Genomic DNA, 19,225 nt, shown 5'->3' with positions numbered 1-19,225 from the left:
TGACAACATAATATTCTCTGCTTCTAAAAAATACTTTTGAGAAATCATTACAGATAATGCAGACATTCCCTGGGGAGAATTCAACATGTAGTTTTATTTATCAGAGTTAGTCTTGTCATGTTATGTTATTGCTAGAAGAATTCAGTTTAGGGGGTAAAGATTGGGTTATTTTGCTTGTGTCTTTAGAAAACTTTAAATGGGTTTTGAGTAAGGGCTTAGATGTGTTTACCATTTTCCTCTGAGGCTTTATATTTTTAATTTAGTTGTTGCACAAATGACTTGGAAAATCCATTATCTAGGGAATCTTCTTGAAAATCTTGGTTCACAGTATAATTCATAAACTCCTCACAACTTCTTAGGTGCTCTGGAAAGTCTGTCTGGGAGGAGAGTCTCTCAAGTTGCACTTTCCAATTGGAGGGTTCCAACTGAATGAGCAAATGAGAACTCTGCAGGGTGGCTCTCTAGAGTTGCTATATATATATATATATATATATATATTTAAACATTTATTTGTGAGAGACAGAGAGAGACAGAGTATGAGCGGGGGAGGGACAAAGAGAGAAGGAGACACAGAATCCAAAGCAGGCTCCAGGCTCAGAACAAGCTGTCAGCACAGAGCCCAATGCAGGGCTCGAACCCATGAACTGTGAGATCATGACCTGAGCTGAAGTTGGACCCTCAACCGACTGAGCCATTCAGGGGCCCCTAGATTTGCAATATTTAATGGGAGGTTGTTCTTTATCATTTTTTTTAAAGGGCTATCAGGTGACACCTGTAAGAGATACCTGAGCCCAAAAGAAAGGTACCATGTAGGAATGCCTACCATCCCTCTCAGGTGTCTTATCTATAATCAGCAGAGAGTCAAGAGTCAGGGACAAGTCACAGATATTTTATAAAGTGTGACCCCTGACAAATAGAAGAGTCCATTTCAAAGTACTGAACCCACCCTACCCCACCCCCACTAATCCTCTACCCTTGACAAGGAAGTTAAAGTTGTCACTAGAAGCAACAGGGGTAGCTTGAATCTTTCACATTAAGTGAATTATAAGTACTTACTGTGCTCTTATCTTGTGCTAGATGCTGTATTATAATTGTATAAACATTTCCTTATTCAGTCTCAAAAATCTCTGGGGTAGTTAGTGTCATTATTTTATAGATGTGCTATGATTTGAACCCAGGCATTCTGGCTCCAGAGTCTGTACTCTTCACTGTCCCACTGTGCTGCTTCTAAAGAGAAGGCATATGCAATTGGTGATGAAGGCATGTTCTATAAAGTATATAGCACCTGAAAGAGACCTTTAGCCAAGGGTAGAATTTGACCTGCAGAGAAGGGTATATGTGCCAGATGGTGTCTGAATGTGAAAGGGTGAATGAAGACAGAAAAGGGTGGGGCAAGTTCAGGAAGTACAGTAGTCTGATTTATCCAGATGGCACTGTCCAGTAAAAATATAATGCCAGTCACATGTGTAGTTTTCATTTTCTAATAGCCACACTTAAAAAGTTTTTAAATGGCACAATTTTAACAAAATGTTTCATTTAATGCAACTGTACAAAATATTATCATTTCAATATTTAATCAGCATAAAAGCTATTAAGGAGATACTTTATATTCCTTCTTCTTGCCAAGTCTTCAACATCTGGTGTGTATGGTACATGTACAGTGCATCTTGATTCGAACTGTATTTCAAGCACTCAATGGCCACTTGTGGCTGATGGCTGCCTGATTGAACTGCACAAGTTTAGTGTATGGGTTATGTGAGAGGAATAGTGGGTGGTAAATGAAGTTTGAGGCTTTATTTGCAGGGCCTGAATGCAGGGCTGAGGCATTTGTAGATAATGGACAGGCAAAGGGGAGGCATAGAAGATTAAGTGAAAGAAGAGTAACATGGTAGGAGTTATCAGGAAGATTAATCTGGCCCAGTTAGGGGAAAGCCAGGATAGGCTCAGAGGAAACCAACTCAAGCACTATGGAACAGTCTGGGGTGGAGAAAAGAATGCCTGAGAAAAATGGCAGTGAGAAAGAAATAAAGGCTGGAAGCAAGAGACAGTATGAAGGTAGAGTCCACCAGAGACTGGGTGTTCAATGGTGGAACAGAGGAAACATTCATACAGGGTACCTGGTAAATTCTCAAATAACAGTACAAGAAAAAGAAAACTGAGTAGTCATTCTTGCTGAGGAAGACAGGGGAAAGAAAGAAAACCCACTCAGGTAGTCCCACGGAGGAACAAGAATTTGAGCAGCATCTTTGAAGTTTAAGACTGTGATCACATCCCTCAAGAAACTGATGGTTCTATCAGAAGGCTGGGTTTTCACCAGAAAACCAGAGGATTGTGTAGCAGAGTGTATCAACAAACCCCCAAAGAAACAGCACTGATGTGCTTTGTTTGGTGAAGGACACAGCACAGGAACGAAGCGACCTATGTTCTAGTCCAGATTTGCCACTGAATTGCCACGTGGTTTCAGGGAAATCATTTCAGTTTTCTTAAGATTCTTCATCTATCAAGTGAGGAGCCTTTCACCCTGAGTACTTGAGTCTAAAACAGTGTTTAAAGGAGTAGCCAAACAATGAAAACCACCTGGATGATTTTTTTTTAATGTTTATTTATTTTTGAGACAGAAAGAGAGAGAGAGAGTGCACACAAGCAGGGGAGGGGCAGAGAGAGAGGGAGACAGAGAATCTGAAGTGGGCTCTGAGCTGTCAGCGCAGAGCCTGACTTGGGGTTCAAACTCACCAACTGTGAGATCATGACCTGAGCCAAAGTCCAATGCTTAACCCGCTGAGACACCCAGGAGCCCCTGGATGTACTTTTAAGAAACATTCCAAATTTTCTGATGTAAAACTGAACAAATTGCACGTCCATCTATACTGACTTAGTATTTCAGGTAACATTGACATCTCAGCTCCCTCTAGGTAAATGCTGAAGACAAGAGGCCAATAAAGGAAGACATACCCAGTAATGAAGTTACCAAGTAGATCAATGCATTTGAAAATGCAATGATTTAAAATCATTTGGAATGGGGAAAGCCATTTTTATTTCATTCCAAGATGAAAGCAGGGTAATTATAATTATTGAGCAGCTTTGAAAACAACACAGAAATTCTTAAGTCTCTATTCTATTTAGAACAAGTTCTTATGTAAAAAATACAAAAACATTAATATTCTTTTTAAATAAAGCAATGCTTCCCTCTCCCATTTCAATGAGTTCATTAGGCAAAAAGGCTTTGAGTGTCTCTGATTTCTGTCTTTTTTCCCTCCTTCTGATTTTATAGCATTTTAAAATTCAGGGTGTATAGCTCTAGCAATAAACTAATTGTCTGTGAAAGATGGATGGATGTTTGTAGCTTTCTTAAATCGATAATATAGATGGCTTTTCTAAACAATTAGGGGGAAGTGAATAAAAATATTTCACTTCTGCTGTGCTGGGCAGAAGGATAGGTAAAGGCTCTGTCTGACAAGATGACCTAGAACTCCACCCAGTCTTTGGGGAGTCCAGACTGCTGCAGGACATTTTCCCTGGCTCTCATCTTCCTCTGGCCCTGCTCAGCCTGTGTGCTTCATAAGGTGGTCCTGCCCTGGAAATCCTTATGCAATCCGAGCTCTTAAAAACCAAGGGGAGGTAGGGAACCTACAGTCGTAATTGGCTTCATGCAATACCTATCTTTAAAAGGAGAGAGTATGTCAATTGAACTCTATTTTCCCTTCACCTAGGGAGTTTGCTATTTAAAGGTACCTTCCATGGAATCATTTTGTAGAACAAAGAATCTTTTGAAAATGCAAATGTATCCCAATTGATAGGTTTTTATAAGCAAGGATTTCTAAATCTTGTGTTTCACTGAAGGAGGACACAACCCTCCAGACTGAAATTCTCCAGCTAACTTTATTTGAGGGTTCATTAACAAGCCAGTGAGTAGACAAACGGGCTCCTACCAAGGTCATCTGTGTTATTAAACTCAGAAGAAAAAAGTCAGAGGGTGTCAAGCCCCACCCTTGAGTATTCCAGAGGCCCTAGGAACAATTAAGGAGGACCTGATAATGTGGCATTATCCCTCTTCAAGGTGACTGAGTTTATGTGAGTGCTATTTGCTTATCTGTAAACTGTCCCCTGGTGCTGATTTCTGACACAGAGTGCATTGGTGACTTGGTAATTGGGGTTGGCTGGGAAGGGGAGTGAGTCTGGGGCCCAGGTGAAAGAGTGGATGGGAAGGAGCTCTGAAAGTGGGATGGCCCTTCTGACCAGTCCCACCTTGAGGCAAAGAGGCCAAGCCTGGACCCTGCATTGGCCAGTCACTGGATGCATGCTGCCCAGGAGAGAAAATGTGATCTTGGGTGACGTGGCAATCTTTGGCTGAGGGTAATTCCAGGGGAGCAACTCAGCCAGGAACTTCAAGCTGCCCCCTCTCCCAGCCTCTGGGGGAATAAGTGCCTCAGTCCTGAAGGGTGATTTTGGCAGCCCACCACAGCATCCTCTACAAGAACTAACCCAAATGTACTGGCAGCCTCAGCACAGAGTCTCCATCTGTGCCAGGGGCCCAGTTTGAAAGTCAGAACCTAGCAGTGAGAGATACCAGGTTGAACCTAACCAGATAGCAACTAGGAACAGTTCTGGGTTAGCAGTGTCTTCTAAGAGTCAGGAATGTAGGAATCAGGATCTGATGACTAAGGAGAAGGGTGGTCAGGGGCTCCGCTTCTAGATGGACTCTGAGGAGACCAGACAGGCTGCAGGATAAGGAATCAAGGAAAAAATAAGGACCAACATGAGGTCAGGGGGAACAAATGTAACTCAAGATACTGCAGGTGTACTCCTGCCCTCTAAATATTGTTAGGTTTAGTGTAGACAATGCAGAAAGACACAGGACTTCACCAGAGTCATGATCAATCACAGGATCCCAGAACTAGAGTGAGTGCTTAGTTCCAATGCTAAAGGGTTGTAAAGAATGCTTCTATGTTAACTTTAACCTATAACCAGAAGGGTTGGGGGCTTGCAGACAGGATTCATGAATAAATGGAGTTTTCATAATGGATGAAACTAAGGCACACTTTGCCATCTTGTCTAAGTATTTGTTTCAACATCTGTGGCACAGGTGCTTGAGCAAAATGGGATCTGGCCATAATCCAGGTGTCACCATGTTGTATCATCCATTCATTTAAAAATCAAAATTTTAAATGGTAAAAAGAAAAGACAGGAAGGGAGGGAGGGAGGGAAGGAGGGAGGGAGGGAGGAAAGGGAGAGAGAGAAAGCAAGAAAGCAAGCTGTGATATGTAAAAAATACAAGTATCTGGATTGGTCCACACATACATGAACTTCCTTCTCATTCACTATTTAGGAGGCAGAGAAAACTTTCTATCCCGCAAGTTCAACCTCACATTTGCCCAAGAAGCCTGGCTCTTTACCACCATCTGAGCTGCATCATTTGGAAGTGTCACACTCTTTGTCTGAGACAGAAAAGGCTCTGCCCCTTTTATTTGTCTTTGCTTTATGAATAGCTTTCATTCCCTTTTTTGACCCTGGACAGCAGAGCCGCTGAATTGTCCTTGCCTTTGGTCTTTTTTTCCCAGTTCTCTCTGGCTGCTGCTCTATATCAAATCATATTGACTAGGCCTTTCCACAAGAGTTCCTGAAGTTCACACAATTCTTGGAATACATATAGGCCTAACTTCAAACACAGAAAAAAAGAAGGAAGTGGGGAGGGAAGGGAAAAAAAGGGAACTCGATACATCAAAACAAAAAACTTTTCTTTTTTTGTCTCTCAGATGCAGACGGTTAAGTCAATCACACTTCTTCCTTCAAGCAACATTATCACCCGTCCATTCAAAGTCACTGTTTTCAGTTATTTATTTTACCCCCTTCTCTCATTTCCTTTCAACTCGCCATAGGCAACCATCCTAATATGTGCTTAGGTGTTTTCCCTTAAAATGTCTAATGTTTAGTGTGCATGTATTTTAATTCTGCAAGTAGGATTTCATATCATTACTTTCTTATTGCTCTCAGCACCATGATTCTAAGGTCCACACAGGCTGTTCTCTGTGCCTTTAGACTCCTGCTTCTAACTGCTGACCTGTTAGTTAGGTATGCACTGTCCCCACTACCATTCTCTCACTCAGTAACGGACACTCGGTTTGCATCCACACCCCGCCCTCCCCCCACCATGCCACAGTGCCATGAAGAAAATCCTTACATAGGTTACCGTAAGTATCAGTGTCAGAATTTCTCTGGGGTGTATACAGGAATAGAACTGCAGGGTTATGGAGGCAGTTGTTCACATTGCTAAAAGTTTCTGGCCTCATAAAAGCACCCATCAGAGAAAGAAGCACCTTCAAAGGGAGTACATTCAAATGGTTATTGGCAACCACAGGCCACATGAACAAACGTTTAAATGCAGGAGACAGGCCTTTGAATGCTTAGAAACTGCTGCCAACTGAAGATGAATCAGGAATAAAGACATGACATCTACAAAATAAAAATATAAGTCAGTGGGAAAAACAGCTTTGAATTCATGGAACCACATTCTGCATCTCACTTCATGAGAACACATCTAGCGTCAAAAGCTCAGTACACCTGCGTCACCTCACCTGTCTCCCCATTCCCTGGCCCCCAGGCCCCTTCCTCCCCCCAGTCACATCCACACAGCTACCCACTGTTTGCTCAGTGGCTCCTTTCTGGTAGGAACTTTATTTTTACTCTCATCACTACTGCCTTTCCTGAGCTGCAGCATCAACGTCAACTGCAAAATTTCATCTTGCACCAGGGCTGTTCTGTAGTCACTGGGGACGGTCAGTGCATGAGCTACAGCTTCTCTCACTTCTGTCCAGCCTTTGCTCCTCATCCCTCATCCCTACATCAATCAAAAGCTCAGGCAACCTCCCTGGTCAAATCTGAGCCAAGTGCTCTCCTGGGAACCACACCATACTCCCTTTTGGATGGGGAGGCTGCCTGCTGAGAGGCTCCAGCTTCTGGCTTCCATTTGCATGAATAAACAGCTCTGAAGGGTTCGTTTTAAGCTTTTATGTAAACACTCTCCAAAATATGTTCTGCACTGCATTATCCCTAGCAATAAAGATTCTGGAATCAGAATTTGGCTGTCAGTTTTATTGATGTTGCATGGGGTACAGTAGAATACAGCTTTCTCTTCTGGAAATTTATTGACTTGGCAGGGCAGAGAGCAATAAAACTGTGTTTTTAATCAGTAAGCCAAGCGGACATGATTCCAGAAGAAATATAGGAAGCAAACATGCCATCGTAAGAAGATTTCTCCCCCCACTGTCCCTGTTCTTCTTGGATGCCCTGTTAAATAAGTTTGGGTATTGAACAATGTGCTTGGTGGGACCCAGTTTGGATTACTTCCTCTAGGTTGCACCATCTCTAAGAGACTGTTGAGCAAAAGTATTTTTCTGAAATGAAGTTTCTTTGCATTAGCCCCTGGAGAGGAACTGTTGGTAAGCTGTTTTGCAGGAGAAATTGTGAGAGTGTGGCATTTCTCCTCTCAAGAGAAACAAGGTCACAATGCCTGTCCCTCCACCTTGCTCACTGAGAGAGAATAGATTACCTGGGTATATATCAGAAGGAAATAAAATCATGAACTCTACGAGATCTCTGTATCCCATGTTCATTGTAGTAGTATTCATAATAGCCAAGATGCGGAAACAACCTGAGTGTCCTTCAATGGATGAATGGTAAATACACACACACACACACACACACACACACACACAGAGGAATATTTTTCAGCCATAAAAAAGAAGGAAATCCTGCCATTTGTGACAGCATAGACCAACTTGGAGGGCATTATGCCAAGTGAAATAAGCCAGACAAAGACAAATACTGTATGATATCATTTATATGAAATCTAAAACAAAACAAACAAACAAACAAACCAAAAAAAGTCAATTTCCTAGAAACAAAGAAGAGAATCATGGTTTCCAGGGGCTAGGGTGGGGGAAATGAAATATAAATCAAAGGGCACAAACTTTGGGGCACCAGGGTGGCTCAGTTGGTTAAGCATCTGACTACGGCTCAGGTCACAATCTCTCAGTCTGTAGGATCGAGCCCCGCATTGGGTTCTGTGCTGACAGCTCAGAGCCTGGAGCCTGCTTCAGATTCTAGGTCTCACTCTCTCTCTCTCTGCCCTCACCCGCTTATACTCTCTCAATCTCTCCTCAAAAAATAAATAAACATTAAAAAAATGTTTTTCTAAAAGGACACAAACTTTGAGTTATAAGACTATGATCTGATTATCTAACGTACAGCATGGTAACTATAGTTAACAATATGGTTTTATATATATGAAAGCTGCTGACAGTAGATTTTAAGTTTTTTCACCTCCTGCCCCCCAAAAAAGAAGAGTTAACTACGTGAGGTGACAGATACGTTAATTATTTTGATCTCTGTAATGATTCCACAATGCATCTGTATATCAAATCATCACATTGTACACTTTCAATATATACAATTATATTTGTCAGTTATTCCTCAGTAAAGTTGGGAGGTAGAAAGGGACTGGGTTAGGAATCACATACTTCGGCCCAATATCTCACCATAGAAAGAACATTTTGGGCTCAGTCTACTTGCTCGTGTTACTTTGTTTGGGCTACTGAATCTCTTTGTGATCTAGTTCTTCTGCTATCGAAGGGAAATACCCAACTCATACCATTGTGTGCCTGTAAGGTTATAGGCAGGTGTGCACAGCTCATATAGCACCTTATACCATAGCAAGTCCCTTCCAAGACTGTAAGACAGCTCACTGATTAAATGCACTCATGATACAGAAGATGTTCTTTCCTGGCAACTAAGACAGTGTGCTTCATAGACACATGAAAAGCAAGGCAGCATCTCCCACCTCCACTCTCATACTCCTGACATTGACTTCCCACCTGAAATGTCCTGGTCCCCTCACCTCCTCTCTGCCAATGCTTGGACCAAAACACTCAACCATTGTAGATGCTTGATAAATATCAGTTGAACATTCATTCCTGCTTTGCAGACATTTTCTTCTGAGCTATCTGAACACGGGGTTCCTTTAGCGCACATACATCATCCTGTTCTGCTTTTGCTATTGCTGAATAATTGCTCTTTTCTCAACTTTTAGGTAACATATAACTTTTATCTCTATTCCAGAATGCTTAGATTGTTCCTCTGGATATAGGCAAGTGCCTGAAGGAAATGCTCTATAGATGTTCTCCCAAAATGGCATGAGATGCCCATGTGATTGAACCATAGCAGCCAACTGCTCTGGTTGGGAGGAAACTGAAATTGGCTACCTGGGGAAGATGGTATGGATCAAAATAGGAACATGTTCCTAGTGAATCTTTCCTTCTGTTGCCTGCCTGGTGTCCAATTGTATTTTCACCAGTAATTTCTTTACTTTACCCAAGACAGTTTCTTTTCCATCTTCCCAACCAGGCCAGTGGGGCCACCCTAGAACTATTTATCAACTATTTACTTGGTGTCAAGCCCTATTCTTTACATGGCTTATCTTGATTAATTGTAACAACCCTGTGAAGCTGGAATTATTATTCCAATTTTATAGATGAAGAAACTGAAATAGAGGGCTTAAATAACATCCTCAGGATCACCTGTGGAGATATGAACTCCGGTGTGTCTGATCCCAAAGTTGAGCATCTTAATACAAAGTAAATATCTTTGATAAAGACCAAGAGTGAGTTATGGCACATCTCTTTATTGATGTAAGTTAGAATTCTCCACCTGAAACCAGTGTCTGGAACTCTGTAGACACACACATACACACACACACACACACACACACACACACACACACACACACACACATATATTCATGAACTTGAAAGGTACCCAGTCTTAAATATTAAACTCTTGGCTTTCCTTTTTTCTTTTCTAGATCACTCACCTATCTCCCTATCAAACTAATCCCATCTCAAGCTTTCAGAGGACTTAATGAGGTGGTAAAAATGTAAGTAAGATACTATATACCAAAAGACATTCATAATTGGAATAATTAAAACTTTTGTAAGAGAAAACATAGTTGAAAGGGGATAATTCTTCTAGAAGAGAAATTGTGTTCAAGAAACCCCAGTATTTTTATCTTTATAATACAAATAATATCTAGGGACCTTTGAAGAAAAGTACGATTTCCAAGAGTCATTAAGTTCCAGATAATTAACCTTGCTTCAATGAACTGAATGCATTTTGATAAGTGATGATAAATTTCTCACATAGAAAAGAAAATAGATTCCAATCATAAAAATCCTCCTTCTGCTACAGCAGTTATTCCCTTGTGTCACATTTTTAGATAACACCCACACAGAAGAAAATGTGTTGGAGGTTTATTGTGCATCAGAAGACAATCTTTATACCTAAAATAGAAGATGTGTATGACAGACACACAGTATTTAGAGCTGTATTGATAAAAGGCCTTTATCAAAAGTATAAAGCAACCTGATAATACAGTGTGATCGCATATTTCTGTCAGATGTCAATTCAACCCATTCTCCCTGGCTCTTAGCTGCCAGGGCATAAGACACCATGCATGAGAGGGAACTTTCTCAGGAATCCAGTATTCCAGCATCCTCCTTAACGTTAGTCTGAGTGAAAGGACCTCAAAGGCCATTTAGTTCCTAAAGAGCATCTCTGATCTTAACAATTCACTGGGCTTTTGAAGCAGATTTACATCTGTAAAGAAGATGAAGATACTGCATCATCAATCCTAGCTCCTTGGGGAAACTTGGACTGCTCTTTAGGGTACCAATACGCAACGGGGATATTAAAAATAATTCCTCAAGACATAGATGTCAGTCTCCTTGAGCCTAACCCTTATTCTTCTGCTCCCAAGTTTAAATGTTGAGCTTTGATAACTTAATGCATTAAGACCTCCTCATGAGAAAAGTAGCCACAGCTAAATAAACAAACCATTAGGTAGGAATGAAATGAATCCGTCCAGCAACAATCCATTACTGTGTTGCTCATAAAAGACATTAACTGCCTTAGGCTCAGCCTTTCTGTGGGCTAAAGCTCTCAAGTCTGAAGGCTTCAGTGAATGTTAACCTTAGAAACACTCAAATGTACAATTTGTGAATTTGAGACTTTATTCTCAGCTGGTAGCAAATGGTAGCTTATGGTGGAATTTTAGGGTAACATTGATATTACCTGCATGCTTGAGATGGTATATGGCAAAGCTGGGCCCTTTATGTTCATGTCTTTAAAAAAAAAAAAGCCATCCATTAATCCATTCATTCATTGATACTCTACGTACCAGGCAATATCAAGTTGCCACAGATTCAGAAGTGAGCAAGACATACTCCTTGTCCTCAATTTGCTGAAACAATGAGAAGAACAGCCAAAGAAATAGACACAACCTAAAAAGGACACTACGTGCGGAAGTTGACCACCTTGCAATTACCTCAGAGCAGGATTTTGGGAAAAGCGTAAAGAGTTATGAAACAATGAATGTAACCCAAATTAAAACCTCACTAGAATGATGGAATTGGGAATCCAGACATCCAGATCCCAGTCCTGAGCCTTCCCATAAGCACTATTTGCCTGTCCTCTGAGTCTCAATTTCCAAAGCTGTAACGCAAGGGAATCTGACTAGATTTCCTCAAAAGACCTGTCCACTTCTAACAAACTGTGACTCTTGAGTCATAAGATAAACAAGAAAAAAAAACCTGTCACATAAACGGGGTTACTGAAACCCGCATTTCAACAGCACCTGGGTTACAGATGCCCATCAGTGCTTCTAAAGGGAGATGGCAGCACTTGATGATAGGAGGACAACTTAAGGCATCCCACTGGAGCCCCCAGTTGTTAGGTCACACCCATAGCTTATTATTATGCAGACATGGTCATTTCTTTCATGTTTCTTCCCTTTTTTTCTCTCCCCTAGTGAAATCTCTCAGAGTGATTCTCTGGAAAAGATAGAAGCTAATGCCTTTGACAACCTCCTCAATTTGTCTGAAATGTAAGCATCAGCTAACATAGTTTATTGCTGTACACTATTACCCTCGCTGGCTGGAGCCTACTCGGTATTTGTATTCAAGCATCCACTGCTAGGAATCCAAGAGGAAAAGACTGCAGCAATTACTAGGTCTGGGCAGGCACTAATTTCTCTCACTGCAGTGGCCTGAAGGTTGCCATGGTGACAACTGCTTCTCCCTGGGAGCTGTATAAACTCTGAAACATCAGAACACAAAGTTGGAAATTAAAATTGACATTGTGGAGTCCTGCCAAGTAGCTCTTACCTTATGGAAGGGAGGGTATGAAGTACTTGGGGTAGTGGGAAAATCTGAAAGGGAGCTTAGAGATCATGAATTAGTACATTGGGGACTGTTTGGACATCTTCATTTAATCAGTAAATGATTCTTGGAAACCAACCATGTAAAAGCCCTGTGTGGGACATGTGTATGTGTTTGTTATTCTTACTGTGATGTGTTAGAATTGATTCTTAAAAAGAGTTCTTTCCAAATTATCATTTTCCTCCAATTTACAAAAAAAGATGGGTGAAGACTGGCTCAATTCAGTTTTCAGGTGATGAACCTACAACCCAGAGTTTAACTGACTTGTCTGATGTCACACAGCAAGTTAGTGCTAGAGCTGGGGCTAGAAATTGGTTCGTGTAACTCCTAAGCCAGGCTTCTTACTGCTGCCTTGTTTGGCTCAAACCTGAGCTTGTACAAACTTCACCTGCACAGGAGTTTTGAAAGTTAAGGGAAGGGGAAGGATGTTAGCAACAAACATTTTCTGCACACTTGTGCCTGGCATTTATTTCCTCAAGGTTGTATGAATCCTCACAGCTACCCTGCAAAGTAGGGTAATTATCCCTTTTGTTCAGGGGGAGGAATGGAGGTTCAGAGGGTCAGTAATTTGACCAGTGTGGCACCGTAGACAATGGCAGAGATGAGATTCCACCCCAGCCTCTCTTTCTCCAAAGCTTATGTACTTTCCACTACACTACAAGGCCTCCCTATGAATGGTCCAATTAGCAATTATCTGAAGAGAATAATTGATTGATAAGTATGTGAGTACCCGCCACATGTCCAACCAAGGGTCACATGCTGCTGGAATACAGAGGAGGTAAAATACAAATCTTCCCCAGAAGATGACATTATAGTCAGGGAGGTGAGACTAACTCACCAACCAATTATGGGGAAATCTAAAATAGTGGGTATTCAAATGTAGATTTATAGTCTGGGCTTGGCTATGAAGTAGAATTGGGGGTTGGGGGAGGAGAGAGGAGGTCATTACCATTATAGATGACAGTCCTATCCCAGACCTCAAAATCTGTAGTTTTAACAGACTTCCCAAGTGATACAGAAGCACAGCTTATACTGTGAACCACCAGAACAGTTAAGATAAATAAATTGCTTGTGATACAACAGAAAGAAAAATAAAATGCTCTAACGGAAAATTTATGGACTTTTCCCAGGGAAGGCCCTGAGACTAAGATGTTAGCTCCATACAGGCTCTTTTTGTTCACAGCTGTATCCCCAGTACCTAAAACAATGCCTGACACATGTAGGTGCTTAGTAAATGTTTGTTGAATGAGTGGTTTAAGGTCAGACCACCAAAAATCTTTAAGAGATAAAAGTTCCTTCCATCCTACCCACATGGCCCATGACTGCTTGACTAAGTTGTTGTAAAAATAATTACAACAAAACATTACTCACCTCTAAAGAAATTGAATAGACATAAAAGTTGGAAACAGGCACCAATGGTGGGTAACTATAGTAAGGGTTAAAGTAATGAACACTAGTCTCAGAGTCAGAAAAACTGAGTTCACTTCCAAGTTGTACTACTTCTCAACTGTGTGACTAGATACAAATCATTCAATACCCTGATTTCACCAACTATAATAATAACTGTTAACACTGGTTAACAATTACTGTTAACCAGTAATTGTGAACAAGACACACACACATTTACTCCTCAAAAACTACCCTATGAGGAAACCGAGCTTTAAATGATGCAACCAAGGTCATATAATCAGTAAAACCAAGATAAAACCAGGCTGACTCCAGAGCCCATCTACCTAACCAATACACTATATTTTCTCTATAGAACTAGAGCAATTATCATTTCTTTGAGTGGTCATTGCATGGGGAAAGAGAATCAAAGGCATTGACTAGCCTTTTATTTAATCCAAAGTAGACAGGCAACTGTGGCTACTTCTCAAAGGGTCAAAGTCACTGGAGAAGTAGGGAGAAGGGCAACCACACCACCGTGGAGTTATGGCTGTACTTACATACTGTACAAGGCCTAGCCTCATACATTATCTCTACCTATTCTATTACTCACTACGTAGCAACCTCTGAGGTAGGAAGAACGCATATTATTATTCTAGTTTTATGGAAGGGCACACTAGCTCAGGAAAGTTAGGAGGCTGGGCATCACCACACAACAAATTATTTATAGAAGGGGTATAAAATCCCCAAATCCAAGCCCCTGGATTGATCCAAAGACTGAATGCCCATCTGGATAACTGGCAGTGCACCTGACAGCCCAACACGAAGAGGACCAGTCTGCCTGTAAGGGAGAGTAGCCAATTTACTCATCTGTCCTGGGAGTGGAATCTCCCATCACCCCCTAGTGCGTGAGCTCCACTGTAGGGCAGGACCTACTTGGCCAGGAGTCCTGGAAGTTGGTGCTGCTTCATAGAGTGGGGTGGAACAGACTGCCAGCTATGGTATTTACACCTGCCCCAGCAAGAGGATGAGAGCAGAGCTTCCTGGCAAGAACCATTTGGGTTCCACCATGCAGTTTCCATCCCCAGGCTCTTAGGAGCTCCTCTCAAACCTATGAAAGTCACTTGATTTTTGTTGGTGCCATTTTCAGCCAGCATCCTCTGGTGACCATGGTCTTGTGCATTCCAAACAATACACATCTGTTAAACTGCTGCCTCTCTCTTTACAGACTGATCCAGAACACCAAAAACCTGGTGTACATCGAGCCTGGAGCATTTAGAAATCTGCCCCGGTTAAAATACCTGTGAGGATTTCTCCTTTTTGAGAAACTGGGAGGGAAGTTGGGCATCTGATGAAAATCAAAACAATTAAAAGATTGGAGAGAATTTTCTTAACTATATACTTAGCAGTATTTGCGTGTCTGCTTTCAGCCTTCTGATTAAGATTTAATCAGCATTTCTTGTCAGCCACCAGGCTGGGTGCTTCCAAATCCATTTAACTGGCTCCTGACCTTTTCACTCTCCAAAAAACACACGAGAAGAATATCACCCCCTTTGCAATGGTTTTCAAAACTAACAGTGGGGTTGGGGGGTCATGACACTTTAGAGAAAAGGATAAATCAGAAACTCTAAGGCGAGGTGATGATGGAGACAGAGCTCAGATGAAAGTGGAAAAGGCAATTCTAATTTGACACCCATCCCTAGTGAAGAATTATTGATTCCTTCACCTCATTTGTTCATTTATTCAATAAGTAAAAAACTTTTTAAGTATTGCCTTGAAGTAGGCGTTGTGCCATGTAAATGAAATCATTATGTTCTATTTCTATTTCCCTTTAAATCTTATTAAGTCTACTAGTTACAATTATAAATTGAGTACCACTATAACCCAGCAGACTCACTGCCTTGCCAGCAAAATCAAAATTCCTGAAACTTGATACAATCTATAAGTTGATCACTATGGATCTTCTCACATGCCAACCAATCACTTGTTCACACAGAAAAATTTAAAGCCCTCTAACATAGATGTTCTCTCACTCTTTTTCCTGATAAGTTAAATTTCATAAAATCTTCAGAAGATGGAAGTTCACAACCCCCACCACCTCAAAAAAAAAAAATTGGAGAGGGAGGAAGGACATCTCTCTGGGTCTGTGTTCCATGCCATCTGTACAGTCTCGCCCTGGGGCCTCCTCCAGGAGCTGCTGCAGGCACTAGCATGGCTCCTTTGGCAGTTCGAACACTGGATGATTCCCAGCCCAGGTGTTCTGCTTTTCCAGGCCTCTGATGGTCTGCAGGAGACATAAGCATCTGCAGTATCAACCACGTTGGGAAAAACATAAGAAAATCCCAGAACCAAATTTGCCCACTATAGTCCCTTTTTTACCCCCCCTGAAGAGTGATATTCCCCCAACCCCAGTACACATTGCTGTCTAAGCTGCACTGCCATCACTAGCCATAAACAGGGCAAGAATTCAGTGCAGTTTGGAATTACAGATAAGAAGGAGAATCAGAAAGAACCAAAAAGAAACCTGGCTCCCTTTCTTCCATTGCCACCAGAGTGCCAGGAAGCTCATATCAGTTTCTTCAGTCTGTGATGGGTGAATTTAAAACTTGTTAAGGGGAGGGGTGCCTGGGTGGCTCAGTCAATTAAGCATCCAAGTTTGAGCCCCGCAGCCCAAAAAAAAAAAACTCAGGGGCAATCCAGATTCCTGGATTCCTCTAAAGGAGTCCCACTCTTGTGTAGTAAAATATCCTTCAATTTAACCTATCACTAAACCCTCTCTCTTCTTTGAAGTTTAAACAAAAGGTAGGAGGAAGAAGAGTCTTGAGTAGCTCCAATAACCAAAAGAATGTTCAATGATTTCGATAAGTTATAAGAAAAAACTCCATGAACCAGTAGGTAGCTAAATAAAAAACAAAGATTTTTAATAATGAGGGATATGGATCTCTCACATGGAGATTAATATTCCTAAAATCTTTGAGTTAAAACCTATTCAAAAGTAGAGGGATGCTTTCCAGAACTATCAAGAACAAATTACCGAAAAGGAATGGAATGGAATACAATAGAAAAATGCAACTGATACAATAGGAAAAGACAGGCTGGAAACATAAATGTAAATGAAAAAGAAAATGTAAATGAAAAACATAAATGTAAAAGTATAGTCCCAGCCCCTAGATCTTTAAATAGGAGCCTTACAGCAACTTCTCCCATAGTGTTAGGGGCTTTAAAATTCTGACAACCTTCAACAGCTAAAAGTGCTACCAATAAAGTCAAACTCAATATTTTTTTAATTTAAAAATAGTCTTTGCAAAGTGCCTTTCTACTGCTTTTACCTTTATGCCTTAATAACAATCACTTTTATTCATTCTCTGCCCACATCCCCACCCTGCCCCCAATCACAGGAGCATCTGTAACACAGGCATCCAAGAGCTTCCAGATGTTACGAAGATCTTCTCCTCCGAATTTAATTTCATTCTGTAAGTACCAGGCTGATTGCTATGCATAGCAGTTTCCTATTTGAAGCTAAAATTTGGAAAGTAAATATTTCTCATTTTATTCCTCAAGGGAAATTTGTGATAACTTACACATAACCACCATACCAGGAAATGCTTTTCAAGGGATGAATAACGAATCCATAACACTGTGAGTAAACTCCCAGATTCACGTTCTGCCATACAGGCTCCTGCTATTCTCACTTCTAGCTTGAGGTAAGCTCTTTCTCATCTTTTACCACATTCCTCATTCACTGGTAAGTCTTTATGACCTAAAATGCTAAGGGTGAGAGTAGTTGCATGGGATTACAGCTGGGTCATGTGTTCACACAACAACCAACTGACCCGTTCAGTTTAAAGTTAATGAGATGACCCTGAGGACTTACAGTGACCAAATTTCCAACTGATGAAATTGTTCATCGCATCATTGGAATGCTCTGAAGCTGGGAAGAGACAGCCTGGAGGGAAATGGCTGCCCTCATGCAAAGAGCACAGAAATTTCAAGTTTCAAATGAGAAGAGTTTGGAAAGATATTCTCCAAGTAGGTAGAATAGTTGATCGAGAGAGCCTGCATTCACTCACTCACTCTCTCTCTCTTTCTCTCTCTCCAATGTTTTACTTTGCTTCTGAGGAGCACCATCTATACCCATTCCCTACATCCCTTAATACTTGAAAATAATGTCTTTTTATTTGACAATCACGCATCAGGTTACCAGGCTCACAGGCCCTATACCTTTGATGCTGTTTCCTAAGGCATTGTTATTCAAAGTATGATTCATGGACCAGCATCTACTGCATCTTCTAAGAGCCAATTAGACATGCAGACTCTCATGACTCAGAACTACAGACTTGGAATCTGCAAGTTCCCAAGTGATATGCATGCACATAAAGTTTAAACGGTACTGCACTAAGATAACCCAACTTATTATCTTCCACTGTTCATCTGCCTGACTTCCTTCCCTCTGGGATCCCTGCCATCTTCTCCTAGGGCACTCACCTTTGCCCCACCATTCAGAAGAAGAAATCTGGGCACCACATCTCCCTTATATTCAAAGCCCAGTGACCCATATTCAGTTCTTCTCCCCACATCCATATCCCTCTCACTTTTTCTGCTTTGGTTACAGCCCAAAGCAGGGCTATACTGAGTCAATAAATGAGCTTTCCCTTAAAGAAAGAACATGCATTGGATGACCCCAAAATGAGGAGGTAGTTGTGAAGCAAGAGAAAAAACATCTCAAAGGAGTCTCTTTTATATCATGGATTCTAAATATTGGTATCAATGTACATTGCATTTGTATAGAACTTTTTACTTTGTGTAGATATAATTCCACACATATAATTGTCATATTACAAAGCTGTAGCCAATGCAGCTCCAACTCAGAGTATTCAGAGTACTGCAATCAAAGAATACAGAGCAAAAACCAAAAAAAAAATTTTTTTCAAGATAAATTCTTTATGTGCAGCCCTTGAATGCCAGGGAAGAGACAGGAGATAGGAAATCCTAGAAAATCTTCTCTATAGTCTTTCTGCTCCTCCACTTTCCTCACATACTACAGCTCTTACAGCTCTTTATAAAGTATTTCCAACTCACTGCTGAATGTATCAAGAAGTATTCATTTATCGTGTCCCCTGTGAGAGACCAACCAAAAACTGAGTGGGGAGTTACTACATGTCTCAGGATTTAGGGTCTTCCTATGTCTTTATTTAGAACACAAAAGATGTAAGATCCATGTCCCCAAGAAGCTCAGAATCTCAACTATGAGGAAAAGGAGAAAATATGGGGCAAACATGAAATAAGGAAAAAATAATACAAACTAGTAGATATTCACTGTGAGAGTTTGTATTACACAGAAATGAGAAGTCTTGGAGAAGTCCTCTTGGGCTGGAGAAATCAGAGACAGCTGCATGGTGGAGATGAGACTTGAGTTAGACCTCATAGTATCAGTAACAATTATATGGGTAAATGTGACAATAGCAGCTAATATTTATACAGCACTTAGTAAATACCTGCACTGTTTTTAACTACTTCTTAAAAACTCATTTGGGGTGCCTGGGTGGCTCGGTCGGTTAAGCGTCCGACTTCAG

General features: G+C 41.1%; 1 protein-coding gene across 1 annotated transcript in view; it reads left to right on the top strand.

The window, feature by feature from the left end:
* LHCGR (luteinizing hormone/choriogonadotropin receptor) overlaps nucleotides 1–19,225 on the top strand; it is a 55,325-nt gene that overhangs the window by 8,881 nt on the left and 27,219 nt on the right. The window contains 5 exon segments of the mRNA XM_043603341.1: nucleotides 9,857–9,928; nucleotides 11,858–11,932; nucleotides 14,881–14,955; nucleotides 17,051–17,125; nucleotides 17,214–17,291. Coding sequence (XP_043459276.1) covers nucleotides 9,857–9,928; nucleotides 11,858–11,932; nucleotides 14,881–14,955; nucleotides 17,051–17,125; nucleotides 17,214–17,291 — 375 coding nt within the window.

This window comes from Prionailurus bengalensis, chromosome A3 (genome assembly GCF_016509475.1).
Source record: "Prionailurus bengalensis isolate Pbe53 chromosome A3, Fcat_Pben_1.1_paternal_pri, whole genome shotgun sequence".
NCBI lineage: Eukaryota > Metazoa > Chordata > Mammalia > Carnivora > Felidae > Prionailurus > Prionailurus bengalensis.
Note: the sequence above shows the minus strand (reverse complement) of the source record. Positions and strands in the feature narration are given on the sequence as shown.